A 16188-nucleotide genomic window follows, 5' to 3' on the forward strand; every position below is an offset into this window, starting at 1 on the left:
TAGCTAATTTTCTTTGTTTTTAGCAAGGTACGAAAACTCATTATTTAACGAATTGGTTTGAAAAATATTTAACTCTTATTAAAGAGCTTGAAGTGTACATGTTTTGTCAAATTTTATGAACAAAGAATTCTTGATTGGTACGAAATATAGTTGTAACTTTACGAAAAGTTTGGTAACTTGACTCTTATTAATAAATATTTTCGTAACATTTTTTTCAGTCAAATCACGAAAACTTTATACAGTGCTGTCCGATTGATTGCTCTTAACATGTAAGCTAAACCTCTAGCCAAGCTAAGCTTGATTTTTTACATATTTTACGTTTTTTTTTCACTTTTGTGCGTTGAACACTTTCTTCTAATGATTTACTTGGTTCTCAAGAGACATCAAAACTTTTTCGTTCAATTTCTTTTTGGATATTTTACAAATCAAGTTCTCATGTAGTTCGGTATTTTTAAGACGGTGCCTTGCTACCGGGCAAGGGTTGTTAGGTTTGCGCGTGGGCTCTGAAGAAAAACAACCAACACGAGCATATCATTTGCACCTCTGCAAACGCCTTACCTTTCTCTCCCAGTGTTTCGGCCGCTGCTCTTACCGCTCACGGAAGAGTGCGACCCAGCGGCCGGGGATGATGAGTCTCTTGATCCTCTGCAGCCGCGTGGCGTCGTTCGGTGTGGGAAACAACGGCATTGCAGTCGGAGGAGAAACGTGTCGCTAAATGAACGAGTGGCACCCCTACCGGCACGCCCCCCACGCCCCCTCGGCCCTCATGAGTGCCGCCATCATCATTAGACGCGGCCGCAGATCGTATCGACACACTCATATGTAAATGTATATTTAAAAAGTCATAAATACCTAGCATTAGATGAAGTCTAGCCAACGAGCGGGCTTACAGAGATCCCCCCCACCCCCTCCTCACCACTCGCTCGAACCTTTCTCAGCCGCCATTCATTTGCTCGTTTTCCTGATGGTTGAATTACGTGCGCCAGAGCGTGCCCCAGCCGATGGCACGGCGGCTTGAGCCGCACCGCGTGCAGGCTGTTCGAACATGACGTTTCTAGCGGGCAGCGGCCGCGTCGGCCCCTCCTGGCTCGTGTCGGGCAGGCCGGGCTCGGCGAGCACGACCCGAACAAAGATTGATTCGGGTGGGGACCGCCGATGAGATGCTCCACTTGTATCATTTAATTATTAAGAGTCTGGTGGTGAACAGACGGCAGTGACTCAGAGCACAAACATTTGAATAATATCCAAGACGCTCGCCCGCCCCTTTTGAGTTATGAACGCGGAGGCCTCTGTGTCGGACGTCAAGTCGTTCACTGGGTAACCATTAGTTTTCAAGTTCAAAACAGTTTTGCCTGAACTTGCCTACAAAATTGGTGTCTGGAGCGTGCAGAATTTGAGTGGCATCAACCGACCGTGCATGAACTACATGTTTTTGAGGCGGACTTTGGGGACAACAGTATGCTAGGTGACGTACAGAAATTTTTTTAATTATGAAGCAGTTAATATTTATTTAAGCAGGAACCGGCTCCCTCTCCTATATCGATCGCATTTTCCCTGCCGACTTCGTTTTTTCGTCCTCCCTTATGGTTTCCGTATTTGCCGCCAAGGGGGCAGCACCGCATAGCGCGGAAGCTAATATGGCGCCCGGTTCATGTTGTTGTTGTTTGCCAAAATAACAAATGAGCCCAATTTATAAAGTGCCGCTGAGGGGTGGGGGGCAGCCAATCAGGTGGCGCGTCTCAGGCCGGCTAGGCGCGGTGGGCGGGCCGACAGCAGTCCGGACCGGAGACTGACAGATACTAAGCTGAGGAGGGAGGAGCCTGCCCCCCGCCGCGACACCCCCGCCGGCCCCCCCACCTCCCCGCTGCCCCGGCGAACCCCCTCCACCGGGGTCGGCATCCCCACCTTGACTCCGACACACTTCCCCTCCAGCCAATCTATGCTACTCGGAAAGGGCGCCAAAATTCAAAAGTGCCGGCGAAGTAACCAAAAGCTTAACGCGGCTCACACCCTGCGGAGGCCGTTCGGAACGATTGTACTCCAACTGCAGTGCATCTAGAGAGCGTCTGACCAAAAAATTGCATGACGAAGTTTAATTTTAAAAAACATTATAACAAAATTAAAAGAAACAAATAAGATTTAAGACTAACCACATCAGTAAAGTGTTAAAACAAGTACATCTCTTAGGATAGAAAAGCAAATTGAATACAAGCAAATCCAGATGATTTGCGTGTCTAAGAGTGTAACAGGTAAGTTTCTTTTCCAATTCACACTTTCAAGTGCACAACCATCTAACTGAACTCTTTCAAGATCACAACAATCTTGTTGAACACTAGAAAGTGGGCATATAAGCAGTTGAACACTTCCAAGTGTCTACCGGTTTATTACTAGATTTATCAATGACAAGTTTACGCGTACATTACTTTTAGTATGTGTTTCAATTCAACTACTGAAATAGAAAAATATTATTAAAAAACTAGTCATAGCAGAAAATACACAAACGACATGCGTGATGCTTGTCAAAATACTAATTTGCACACTGCCCATCTCATCATCACGAAACTGAGACGTCTCACCCGCTACCGCCTCAACGACAAATCACCTGGCCCGCCGCCTCAATGGTCTGCTCCCCGGCACCCATAACTCTTGTTTATGGCCGAACGATAAAGCCCGTAAACACCTCATAAAACGCCCATAATTGAATGGTGCTACATTTTATAAACAGGGCGCGTGCCACCTGAACCAGGACCATAATCTTAAATCATCGACGGTTTCCCACGGCCAGCGCGAGGTAGCGGCGCATCCAGAAGGGGGGGGGGGGAGGGGGGCAAATCCAAGTCACACACACAGAGCATCTCCGGCAGGGTTCGTGCCATTCTCCTCGTCCGAGTCGTAGTTCGCGGCCTCGCCGCATCTGACCCCACCAGCAGCACAGTCGGGATCCTTTTGACGTTGCCTCACGCTCCCGCTCCCCAGCTCCTCGCCCTGAAAGGCCATTAATCTTATCAGCCCCGCTCGTCCCTTCTCTTGGCCGTGCTTTCTATTTCGCTATGCGTGAGGTAATCTGCAGCCTTTTCGGGGAAACTACTGTGACATGCACAAGTGCGGTTCAATTCAATTAACATCGTGCGGTTATGCTATGCGTTGCGTACCCTATAGGACTCAGAAAAGGAATAGCTTGTAACTGATAAATCGCGCCTTCATATTCAACCATATTTTATTGTTTCACTTTGATCTCAAACACAATCAAGGCTTTCGAATCGGGACATACTCTCTTTACATACACGCATCATCGCTATATATATAGAATTTGCATATATTTATATATATATTTATTTCTTCTAATGATTTACTTGGTTCTCAAGAGACATCAAAACTTTTTCGTTCAATTTCTTTTTGGATATTTTACAAATCAAGTTCTCATGTAGTTCGGTATTTTTAAGACGGTGCCTTGCTACCGGGCAAGGGTTGTTAGGTTTGCGCGTGGGCTCTGAAGAAAAACAACCAACACGAGCATATCATTTGCACCTCTGCAAACGCCTTACCTTTCTCTCCCAGTGTTTCGGCCGCTGCTCTTACCGCTCACGGAAGAGTGCGACCCAGCGGCCGGGGATGATGAGTCTCTTGATCCTCTGCAGCCGCGTGGCGTCGTTCGGTGTGGGAAACAACGGCATTGCAGTCGGAGGAGAAACGTGTCGCTAAATGAACGAGTGGCACCCCTACCGGCACGCCCCCCACGCCCCCTCGGCCCTCATGAGTGCCGCCATCATCATTAGACGCGGCCGCAGATCGTATCGACACACTCATATGTAAATGTATATTTAAAAAGTCATAAATACCTAGCATTAGATGAAGTCTAGCCAACGAGCGGGCTTACAGAGATCCCCCCCACCCCCTCCTCACCACTCGCTCGAACCTTTCTCAGCCGCCATTCATTTGCTCGTTTTCCTGATGGTTGAATTACGTGCGCCAGAGCGTGCCCCAGCCGATGGCACGGCGGCTTGAGCCGCACCGCGTGCAGGCTGTTCGAACATGACGTTTCTAGCGGGCAGCGGCCGCGTCGGCCCCTCCTGGCTCGTGTCGGGCAGGCCGGGCTCGGCGAGCACGACCCGAACAAAGATTGATTCGGGTGGGGACCGCCGATGAGATGCTCCACTTGTATCATTTAATTATTAAGAGTCTGGTGGTGAACAGACGGCAGTGACTCAGAGCACAAACATTTGAATAATATCCAAGACGCTCGCCCGCCCCTTTTGAGTTATGAACGCGGAGGCCTCTGTGTCGGACGTCAAGTCGTTCACTGGGTAACCATTAGTTTTCAAGTTCAAAACAGTTTTGCCTGAACTTGCCTACAAAATTGGTGTCTGGAGCGTGCAGAATTTGAGTGGCATCAACCGACCGTGCATGAACTACATGTTTTTGAGGCGGACTTTGGGGACAACAGTATGCTAGGTGACGTACAGAAATTTTTTTAATTATGAAGCAGTTAATATTTATTTAAGCAGGAACCGGCTCCCTCTCCTATATCGATCGCATTTTCCCTGCCGACTTCGTTTTTTCGTCCTCCCTTATGGTTTCCGTATTTGCCGCCAAGGGGGCAGCACCGCATAGCGCGGAAGCTAATATGGCGCCCGGTTCATGTTGTTGTTGTTTGCCAAAATAACAAATGAGCCCAATTTATAAAGTGCCGCTGAGGGGTGGGGGGCAGCCAATCAGGTGGCGCGTCTCAGGCCGGCTAGGCGCGGTGGGCGGGCCGACAGCAGTCCGACAAATGTGAAAGACCGGAGACTGACAGATACTAAGCTGAGGAGGGAGGAGCCTGCCCCCCGCCGCGACACCCCCGCCGGCCCCCCCACCTCCCCGCTGCCCCGGCGAACCCCCTCCACCGGGGTCGGCATCCCCACCTTGACTCCGACACACTTCCCCTCCAGCCAATCTATGCTACTCGGAAAGGGCGCCAAAATTCAAAAGTGCCGGCGAAGTAACCAAAAGCTTAACGCGGCTCACACCCTGCGGAGGCCGTTCGGAACGATTGTACTCCAACTGCAGTGCATCTAGAGAGCGTCTGACCAAAAAATTGCATGACGAAGTTTAATTTTAAAAAACATTATAACAAAATTAAAAGAAACAAATAAGATTTAAGACTAACCACATCAGTAAAGTGTTAAAACAAGTACATCTCTTAGGATAGAAAAGCAAATTGAATACAAGCAAATCCAGATGATTTGCGTGTCTAAGAGTGTAACAGGTAAGTTTCTTTTCCAATTCACACTTTCAAGTGCACAACCATCTAACTGAACTCTTTCAAGATCACAACAATCTTGTTGAACACTAGAAAGTGGGCATATAAGCAGTTGAACACTTCCAAGTGTCTACCGGTTTATTACTAGATTTATCAATGACAAGTTTACGCGTACATTACTTTTAGTATGTGTTTCAATTCAACTACTGAAATAGAAAAATATTATTAAAAAACTAGTCATAGCAGAAAATACACAAACGACATGCGTGATGCTTGTCAAAATACTAATTTGCACACTGCCCATCTCATCATCACGAAACTGAGACGTCTCACCCGCTACCGCCTCAACGACAAATCACCTGGCCCGCCGCCTCAATGGTCTGCTCCCCGGCACCCATAACTCTTGTTTATGGCCGAACGATAAAGCCCGTAAACACCTCATAAAACGCCCATAATTGAATGGTGCTACATTTTATAAACAGGGCGCGTGCCACCTGAACCAGGACCATAATCTTAAATCATCGACGGTTTCCCACGGCCAGCGCGAGGTAGCGGCGCATCCAGAAGGGGGGGGGGGGGGGGGGGCAAATCCAAGTCACACACACAGAGCATCTCCGGCAGGGTTCGTGCCATTCTCCTCGTCCGAGTCGTAGTTCGCGGCCTCGCCGCATCTGACCCCACCAGCAGCACAGTCGGGATCCTTTTGACGTTGCCTCACGCTCCCGCTCCCCAGCTCCTCGCCCTGAAAGGCCATTAATCTTATCAGCCCCGCTCGTCCCTTCTCTTGGCCGTGCTTTCTATTTCGCTATGCGTGAGGTAATCTGCAGCCTTTTCGGGGAAACTACTGTGACATGCACAAGTGCGGTTCAATTCAATTAACATCGTGCGGTTATGCTATGCGTTGCGTACCCTATAGGACTCAGAAAAGGAATAGCTTGTAACTGATAAATCGCGCCTTCATATTCAACCATATTTTATTGTTTCACTTTGATCTCAAACACAATCAAGGCTTTCGAATCGGGACATACTCTCTTTACATACACGCATCATCGCTATATATATAGAATTTGCATATATTTATATATATATTTATTTATTAAAACCGGACACTAGATATATCCTAAATGTACAATACACGTCTACGATAATAAATTAATGAGTTATAGGTGTGTTTCTATCAGAGTGTTCGAAAACAAAACAATTTTAAAACAAGTTTGCACTTTTGAACGCCAAGAGTATTGCAACCCCTTCAATAATATACTACAACATAAATAAAACTAATATACATCGTATTGAGGTATGTAAAGGGGGTTGAAGCACGTCAATAATACTCGATTTAATTTAAAAATATCCAATCTGGCGTTAAAGTTATTGAGCATAAAGTATAAATCAGGACACCTACAAACCAGTTGCAATTTAATAGGTTTACGACAGAAGCGTTCGTATACATAACGTGACATTTCTGGAAACGAACCTGACTTCCACATTTCCTCTGCTCCTATGCACTATGTACCATTCGGAAACAAAACAGACAGGGTGTTCCAAAAGCTCAATTTAATATAAAAAATAAAAACGGACATATACACAGTAAGTTTTGTACACCCTGTGGTACATTTTAACACCTAAGTAAGTATAAACGCTACATATTTACAAAGTAGGACTAGAAGCACATTATTGTGTGTTGTATTCAAACAAATGTGACAGCGAAAAGAAATTTACTCTACAACGATTGTGAAAATAAAAGAGCTCAGTCCACACTAACCGCCTCGGGATGTTACTGCGGACCGTTCCCTAAAACTTCAAACCATAAAACTAGTGCTGTCGATTGAAAGACGATCAAAGAGTACAGAGTGCATAGAGTAGGAGAAAACCGTCGGTAGGGTGCCCTCCGACACTATTTGTACGACATAAAATATCACATGGCTCTGTATAATGTATTAACTGGTACCGAGTGTTACACATCATATACCCTAATATGGCATACTTTAGACTATAGAGGTCAGTCTTTCCAGCTTACGCAAGAACGATATTAATTTTGAACATTACTTTCTCCGGCTCGGTTATTTGGGCAAATCCAAGTAGGCCGAAAGAGTGTGACTCAAATTACAACTAAACAGTGTTGCACTCAGCAATGAATCTTATACGACGTAAAATATAATGGTATACGATACACTGGACTTTCTCAACGAAACATTGTGGAGGGAAAACAGGCAACACTTAACAAACAACAGAAATATGCCCTTTCAAGGATGCGCAGGACAACATGATTTAAGAATGTATGAATCCTTGTACGAATAATAAATAATGTTGACACTTTGCGAGTCCTAGGAACTGTGGTATGTTTGCCACCGTGAACGGGGCGTTAACAAAAACACAGATAACTCAACTGATCAGCATTTTTGGCACTCTATCGAAATATTGCACATAGAACGGTTGAAAATTTCGCACTGCTGCATCCCAGGACCTTTGCAGTGCAACGCAAAACTAATGTTCTGATCCAAGTTTTGAGTAATTAACACTTTCTGGTATTATCACATAAGTTTCATAACGCGCCAAAAGCGCCCTCAATTGAGTTACTTGTGAAAACCAAACAATTTGCTAACTTGTAATAGCGATTCTTTTTCTCAATTTTTTAAAAAATTTACTACAACACGTAGAATAACTATTCTTATTTACGCAAATAACACATTTACTTGTATACTTAAATGACAAATTTAAAGCACTGAAAAAAATACATCATACATTTATCTGTTCCATACAATTTTAGACAGCGGTCAGTTATTTCGTATGCAGCCGTCAAACGTTTACGTATCTGAGGTTATTGCTACAGCCAAAGCTGTGCTGACTTTAATTCCTAGCTTAGACCCATGTCCTCCCGCACACAAAAATTTCGACGTACAAGAAAAACAAAAACACAAGGAAAGCCGAGAGCTAATTGCAAGAGTCTCTACAGACAGCACGTTGATCTTAATACTCACATGGTTTGTCCAGCCAGGAAGCGCAGGTGAAATCCAAGTTTTAGTGCGCCACACGGCTTCACTACAGGTAACGTTATCACTTGTTGTAGCTTGCGTCATCCTCTCGTCATCACTGAATTGGCGGCTAATCCAGGCTGCCACCAACCAGTTTGACATTAGATTTCACTTCACTTACATGTTTTTACACAAACACCCGTTTTAGGAGAGTTAAACACCAATTCACGCAAATTTGCGCACAGGATAATTTGCACATCACATATTCTGCACTTAAATCACAGTGTGCTCACCTGTCTTCTACACTATAATTATTTTTTCTTTGGTTGTAAGGTAGGGAGGTAGTGTAGTCAAGAGCAAGGAGGATACCTATAAGTCAAGTACTTAATTTCGGAAATGTCAGGCTTCTAGCCGTAAATACATTACACAAATGAGTGTGTTCTGATTTTTCCTTAATTTTAAGTTAAAATCAAGTGAACCGGACAGCCCGTTTAAGATCAATTGCCGCAGTGCTAAGGCCGTTTCAAAATTCGCTTTTGAAAAGTCTATAACCAAAAACAGGGCCATTCCAAAATATATCACCGCAAAGCAACTCTGAAAGAGACTCTTGCAAACTCTCGTCACTTGGTATTGTGACACGAGCTTTTTGACATTTAAAACAATTTAGGGCTGCAGACGACTCGGATAAAAGAGAACACATCCATAGTTTCCGCACATCGAAATAGTTCAGAATATCAATGCGCTGGTCGAAGAACAGGCTGACGCGCTTGACCCGGTCTATCCTTAACTCGAAAAAGAAATAGAAATATCACTTTGTTTCGCAGCGATCATTACGCTTCTGCACCCTTTTACTCCCTCATTTTCTCACTCACTCATACTCCATTTGTCCTCGCTCTCTTTCTTTTACCCTACGGTATGTACACAAAATAGCAGTGATAGAAGGCAGCTGGGTCACCGTGGTGACCCGACATGTCTGTCCTCGTAGCCACTGGGGCGAGACACACACACACAAACACACTTTGCACTGAATGTCGTCGCGTGACTATCATGAAGAATGACTAAAAGTGGTGGAAGAACAAGGTATGCTCTTCCGGGGCCTCATCTCACTGAGGCGAAGTCTGTGGACTGAGTTCGCCTGAACCGTCACCGTCACCGGAGCCGGGCTCGCCCTTGGTCTTGTTCTCCTTCTTCCACTTCATCCGCCTGTTCTGGAACCAGATCTTGATCTGCCTCTCCGTGAGGCAGAGCGCGTGGGCGATCTCGATCCGCCTGCGACGCGTCAGGTAGCGGTTGAAGTGGAACTCCTTCTCCAGCTCCAGGGTTTGGTACCTGGTGTAGGTCTGCCGCCCTCGCTTCCTCTCTGCAACACAAAAAAGAAAACAAACAAGGCTCGTTAGCCTTCTTTACTGAAATCTTTCCAACCAGCCACCTTATAATTGACTAACACCGTACACGCACACCAAAACATGCTTCATAAAGATAAAAGGGCTATAGAAAATTATTTCATCCAATCTGAATTCTAGGTTGGGCCTTCCCCTGTACTCCCACCCCAGCCTTCATGAGGCAGCGAGCCGCTGTGGAAAAAAAGGGGGGAGGGAGCGATCTGACATCATCCATCAAACCTGCTGACAGGCTAGAGCAACATGGCCGGGATAAACATGGCGAAACGAGTAAAACAAACGCGGCCGCCCATCTTCCAATCAAGTTGCATATTTCCTTTTTGGTGTTGTTTTTAAATCTAGACCCCCCCCTTCTCCGTATCATATTAGGCGAGTGCTAGAGGCGTGGACTGCTCGGCGAGTCCTTGAGGAGGGCGCTTTGGAAGCGGCCTCTATTGCGCTAACGATATTTTGATTATACACAGTACCCGGCAGAAAGAAAAAAGGTGAGAGGCAACCAGTTCCCTGGTGCTTCAGGATACATTTATAAGTACAGCTCACAAGCACAACAGCCATGTCATGCAGCGATGTGCGCCAGCAAGTACGCACGTCTCGTGTAAGATACGCCCCCCTCCCCTTTTCTCCTGCCACATCGCGCGCGTTTGCCAAAAAGTGTGCAACAGCGGCGCAATCGACGCTCCATTTATTCATACCCGATCGACGCAATCGATAGTATCGAAGTGTTTACGTGAGCGTGAATCGCCAGCTCGAACGCGTAATCGAGAGATGATCACAGCGCGTGGTAATTGCACCGACGGTGCGAGAATCAGCGGGGCAGGAGAGGAAAGAGAGGGAGAAGGAAAAGGAGGGGGGGGGGGGGGTTCCTCCTCACTTGTTATTCTTTTCGCTATTACTTCCAAAGCCGGTCGCGGCAGGAGGATTCGGTAAGATAACACCCGATGTTTAGGAGTACTCTGCCAAAAGTGATTCGCGTCGTAAATAATAACGCGGATAAATCTCACACGATGGTGGTATGACTGCTCGCGCTCATCGTCCATTTGGCACCCATTTCTCTCTCTCTCTCTCTCCCCCTGTCCTTTACTCTTTCTTTCCTCTCTCTTGGCTGCAGCCGCTGCGACAGCAATGCATTCTGCCGGGTGGGGGGTAAGCAGCTCCCGAGGAAGGGGGTTACAACCGCCCACCATAATTTAAGTCGTAACCGTGTTTATAAACATGTAAATTACGGCCCCTTTCACACCGGCGCGTCAACTTCTTGGCGTGTCACACATACAGACGCGCGCGCACATGCTGCCTGCTTACACGTTTGATTTGATATACGTTTCACCCCATTGGATGTGGGTGTGTGTGCCTGTTGGACGCAAACGCGGCTAAAAGATGGATGCGTGGATGGTGACTTGCTCTCGCTCAAGCGGTACGCCGCCCCCACCCCTCTGCCCCTTTTCTCGTTTTCTTCCCATTCCATACTCACAAAGCGCCCTGTGGCGTGATTGGAGACTAATTAACAGTGTACGGTAATAACTCATCAATCAAAAAAGGTGCCTTCACTCGCCATAAACGAACGCATGCATCGGGAGGTTTAAAATAACAAAGCAGTGGAAATTTAGACCACCAAGAAGGAAAGGGTTCCGTTCCAAAATCTAATGCAGAGAAACTTAATTTTCTTAGCAAGGATTCAGATGGGGCTTAAAAATAAAGGTCTAAGTTTTTGTTAATGTTGTTCGTGGCAGTGTATCCAAGCCCACCTCCACCGGGTCAAGGCGTGATGGCTTGACGGACGCCCCTCAGGAAATTATACTTTGGATTCTCATTTCGGAAGCAATTGATCATGGCTGACGCCTTCTCCTCAGGGAAAAGGGTGCGAGGAGAGGGAGGGAGGCGGGTGCTGGGGGTGAGAAGGGGGGAGAAGGGTGAGAAGGACACACGCTGTACCTGGAGCGGACTCCTACCAAAAGTTTGAGTATTTGTTCAAAACAATAACAAAAATGACCTGTTTGCATAGGCAGCCGACAGGCATCCTCTTAAAATGTGAAAAAAAAAGAGAGAAAATTATCCTGACCGAGGCCTCCATCCTCTAAACCGCGATATTTAAACCATCTCAATGCATTCATTTTTACCGAAAAAAGGAAAAAAACGAACACTAAAAGAAACACCAAAAGAACACGGGCGCAAGAGAATTAAAGTTGCAGAAGAACTGTTTTTAATTGAACCGAGTCGCGTACAAATGATTTTTGCTCAGAGTGAAATTTCAAGAGGGTCCCTCTAATTGCGACTATCGCTCGGGTGGGACTGGGGTAGAAATGAGGGCAGTGAAAAAAGTTAAGAAAATTTTATGGAGGGGGAGGACCGTGCTATTCTTGCAGCGTTCGCTTGCATAGGTGTTGGCTCTCTGCAACACATGGCTGTGTGTGTTTTCTGTTTGCATCGCGCGCTCTGAGTAAGACCTGCCTGCAGATGAATTAACATCAGCTATGAGAAGAGATTATCTCCCACACTGAGAAGACGACTTTTTTTTTTTAAAGCTTTTCAATAAGCCAAATGCCATGTTTTGCTTCGCCTCTACGCGATGGCAGGGAAATAGTGCGAGGGTACACGTCATAGAATGCTTACCGCGGCTCACCGGAAGAAGGCCGGGGCGTCGCCCGTCGACTATTGTCACAGGGACTTCCGGTTTGTAATAACCCCACCGGGATCCGCCCTAGCAGGGCTCGCCCCCGCGTCAGACGGCCATCAAAACATCCATCGGGTCGCCAATTTTCGTGGCACCTCCACTTAGATGCGTATTGCTGTGGCGTGGCCCCTAGGTTTGTGTAAGCGAGGAGCGGGCGACGCCCTCCCGGCAGGTGCAGTACACAGTGACAAGGAGGGCGCCTCGGCCTGCCCGGCTATCGGCCGCAAACGTGTCTCGGAGTGACCGCCATGTTGATAAGGCCCGCGGTGTGAAGCCCCTTTGAACGCTCTCCCCTTTAAAATGGCGTCTGCCTTAATGATGGGCCGCTAATGGTCTCGCCGCCTCCCACCTCGACCCGCCGAGAGGCCCGCCGAGAGCCAATACCGACCCGCGCCGATCCATTAGAACACACGCACACACACACGCACGCACAAGCAGTCATAACGGCGCTATCGCGGCGTTTCAACACACTTCGCAGCCACTTCTCTCTCCCTCTCTTGAAGACAGTACTCTCGCGTCACAGCGCGGAGGGTGGCTGCTGCGGTGCAGGGAGAGAGGGAAAAGGGGGGGGGGGGGCAGCGGTGCGTGGAGCGGCGCGGCTCCCGTCTGGCGTGGTGGAGGAGTGCCCAGGAGAGAGAGAGGGAGAGCAAGAGAGAGAGAGGGAAAGAGGGAGAAAAAGAGGGGGAGGCGGGCTCACTTCACATGTGACGAAGACGGATGACGGTATCTGCTCCTCTCCCCTATTCGTTCCTCACATCCCCGCCTCTCTCTCTCTCTCACTCTCTCTCTCTCTCTCTGTTCGTCTACCTTATCCCCACACAACCCGGAGCAGGGCAGACTAGTCTCTTTTTTTTACCCCATCCTATCCTCGTCCTTTTTCCCAGCATGATGATCTTCTTTCTAAGCTCTCTCTCCTCTCCCCTCCCCCCCCCTGTTATCTCACTATTTCTACTAGTTCGGGTCGAGATCAAGTTAAACCACCAAATTCTGCGATTCAATATGCCACTAGCAAACGGACCAATAATTTTCGAAAACTGTCGTTCAAAAATAAACACGAACATTTCTCTTCTAAATAATTATTTCCACTGGGTTCGGGCCAGGGCCTTAGAGTGCCCGTCTGCTCTCCAGGCAGGGGAGAAAAACAACTGCTGGAAGAGAAGTAGAAGGGAGGAGGGTGTTGGTTTGGCGCAGCCTGGTGGGGTGGTCGCGAAAAGGCCGGTGGTCAACAACGAGGGAAGAGAGAGAGTGTGTGTGTGTGTGTGTGAGTGTGAGAGAGAGAGAGAGAGAGAGAGAGAGAGAGAGAGAGAGAGAGAGAGAGAGAGAGAGAGAACAAAAGTGAAGCGGGACGAAAGGAACGGTGCCGACCGCGGCGAGCGGTCGTCCGTCTGGAAATAATTTTCGTCACTGATTAATCGGAGTCGGGAGCGAATTTTTAATATTGCCTGTGCTGCTTCTACTTCTAGGCAGCAGCCTGCCCTGTGGCATTTGGAATAATCAATATAAGGAGACATGGGAACCTAACCTCAAAATATGCTAATCTATGACGGCGAGTAGCAGCAGCAGCGTAGCGTGGTGTTGCAGGGAGGAGGAGATTGAGACTTCTCCTCCACCCCGTTCTACTGGCCGCTCCAAAAAGGGGTTGCGACGCACAATGGCGCACATTGTCCAGACTCGTGAGCGGCAGCCAAAGGGCTGTCGCAGCCGTCAAGGTTGTCGGTCTAGGACCCGCGTACGACACACATGCCCGCTCTTAGTCAGAAGCACAAAATCGGGCGTTATTGAAAATTATCATATTATAATCTTCTTGTATCCAGCTCCGAAACAGTCTACTGGTTGTATGGGGTCTTGGTATTTTTCATGTTAGAGAGCCACACCAAATCCTTTTTCTTTCCCTCGCCCTGGCCAACCGGGCGATGTAAAGGATACTGTATCTTGGCGAGCGATTCGTCGGGGTCCTCGAACACGACGCAGCCGACGGGCAGGCTGGGGCCGGCTAGGCCCTACTCAGAGAGAGAGAGAGAGAGAGAGAGAGAGAGAGAGAGAGAGAGGCGGGAGACCGGGAGACACGGCAGGCCGCCCCGGCGCTACGGCCGCCCGGCGGAGCAGCAGGCAATTAATTTGAAGGAGGCTCACGTTGACTAGATGAGGGAGCGGGGCGAGAGAGAGAGAGAGAGAGAGAGAGAGGACCCCCCGATGATGATTTAGAGTCTGACCGTCTCGCATCCGTCTGCCTATCCGAACTCGACCTGGTCGCTGACGTTTAGGTAGGGACCCTTCTTTCTACAAAACCTGGTAGTTTCCTAACGATCTACTTTTCTTTCCGTGTTTTGCAGACAAATGTTTGGAATGGATCCGAGAGCCTTCGGAAGCCATGACGACGCGGATTACCGGTCGAGTATCCTGGCCTGTCATTGGACGACATCACGACCGTCTTCACGCGGTTTCAAGAGCTCACATCAGTGTGTGAACGGTCTCCAGAGGTATGCGCTCGACTTTCTACGCGACGAGGCGCCCGGCGGGCGCACAAGGCGTCCCGACGTCGCCCGAACCGGTCGGGGCGGGGCGGGGCGGGGCCGGGTCGGGCAAGGCCTAGCGGCCGAGCTACCGGGCTGAAAAATAATAATTGTTCTGGATGTGCAGCGCATATTAAATTACGGGTTGTGGGCCCCAGCGTGCGCCTGGGGGCCTCGGCTGCCTCCGAATCGGCAACGGCGGCGGCGCGGCGCGACGGCAAGGCGGGCCGGGGTGCGGGGTGGGGTGGGGCGAGGTGGGGTGGGGCGAGGTGCGGTGGGGTCAGATTCCTAGGAGTCCTTTCCCTCTATCTGTCTTCCTCAAGCCCGCGAGCGAGCGGCGAGCGCGCCGGCCCCCCCTTCCCCTACGCGCCCCCGGGGCCCTGGCTGGCTGGCACACACGTATCTCATACAATGGGTCATCTCAGGAGAGCTCGTCGCGCAGCTGTCACGGCCCGGGGGCGGGGGAGTCTAGAGAACCAATCAAAACAAAAGGTTCGCGAGGAGAGCGCGGCCGCGATCCGTAACGTGTGTGTTTCTGTTGTTTTTTTTTTGCGTGAAGATTACAACGTCGTCGTCGAAAATCACAAATAACGCTCGCGGCAGCCGAGCACTGCTAATTGAACAAGCCCCAAGTTTAATTAGGAGCACGTGGAAAAAGTCACGTCGGGCCCGAGCTTGTCGCAGGGCTGGGCGGGGCGAGGTGGGTGCGCACCGGGTCGCGTCGGAGGAGAGGCGACAGACAGCTCCGCCAGAACCCCACGAAAATAGGGAGGACGTCGGAGCCCCACCGGCCGACCCTCTGCCCACCTCACACTACCCCCTGACGGGGGCCCCGGCCGTCATGCCCTGCTCTCCAGCGAGCGCCGCTGGAGCGCTGCTGGAGCCGGGGGGCGCTGGGCCACGCCTGCTGCCAGCCCGACCCAGTGAAAAATAATTCCTTTCCGAAGCAGCCGCGGCGCCGTGGGAGAGGGAGAGAGGGGGGGGGGCGCCACGCCAATCCTCTGGGGAAGGCTCCGGGCCCGCCACGGCATGTCGCGCAAAGGAGCAAAGCGCCGCCGCGGCAACCCAAACGATATGAGAGAGAAAGAGAGAGAGAGAGAGTAAGGTGGCAAGGCAAGAGAACGAGAGAGGGAGGGAAAGGGGGGGGGGGGCGTACTCTAGGCCGGGCGCCGAATAATAAGAATGGGGTCGCTGCGGGATTTCGCATCACTACGTTCCATTTCCAAACTGTCAGAGAGCCGTGCCCGCGGGACGGAGTGAGCGAGGGGGTGGGAGCAAGGGAGAGAGAGAGGGAGAGAGAGAGAGAGGGAGCGGGCGAAGGGTGAGCGCGGGGTGGGGTGGTGGGTAGACTGGCACTTAAAAATCACTTTTTAGATATTTAAAGGTCTTAGGG

The 16188-nt window shown here is 49.3% G+C and overlaps 1 protein-coding gene across 8 annotated transcripts in view; it reads right to left on the reverse strand.

The window, feature by feature from the left end:
* Window positions 1-6198: 6198 nt before the first annotated feature.
* LOC113207477 (homeotic protein antennapedia-like) overlaps window positions 6199-16188 on the reverse strand; it is a 186887-nt gene continuing 176897 nt past the window's right edge. For all 8 annotated transcript variants that reach the window (XM_052271411.1, XM_052271406.1, XM_052271413.1 and 5 more), the window contains one exon: window positions 6199-9574. In XM_052271411.1, coding sequence (XP_052127371.1) covers window positions 9318-9574 — 257 coding nt within the window. In that variant the 3' untranslated portion in view covers window positions 6199-9317. The remainder of the gene's footprint in view (window positions 9575-16188) is intronic.

Source organism: Frankliniella occidentalis, unplaced genomic scaffold, assembly GCF_000697945.3.
Source record: "Frankliniella occidentalis isolate FOCC.00 unplaced genomic scaffold, Focc_3.1 Scaffold161, whole genome shotgun sequence".
NCBI lineage: Eukaryota > Metazoa > Arthropoda > Insecta > Thysanoptera > Thripidae > Frankliniella > Frankliniella occidentalis.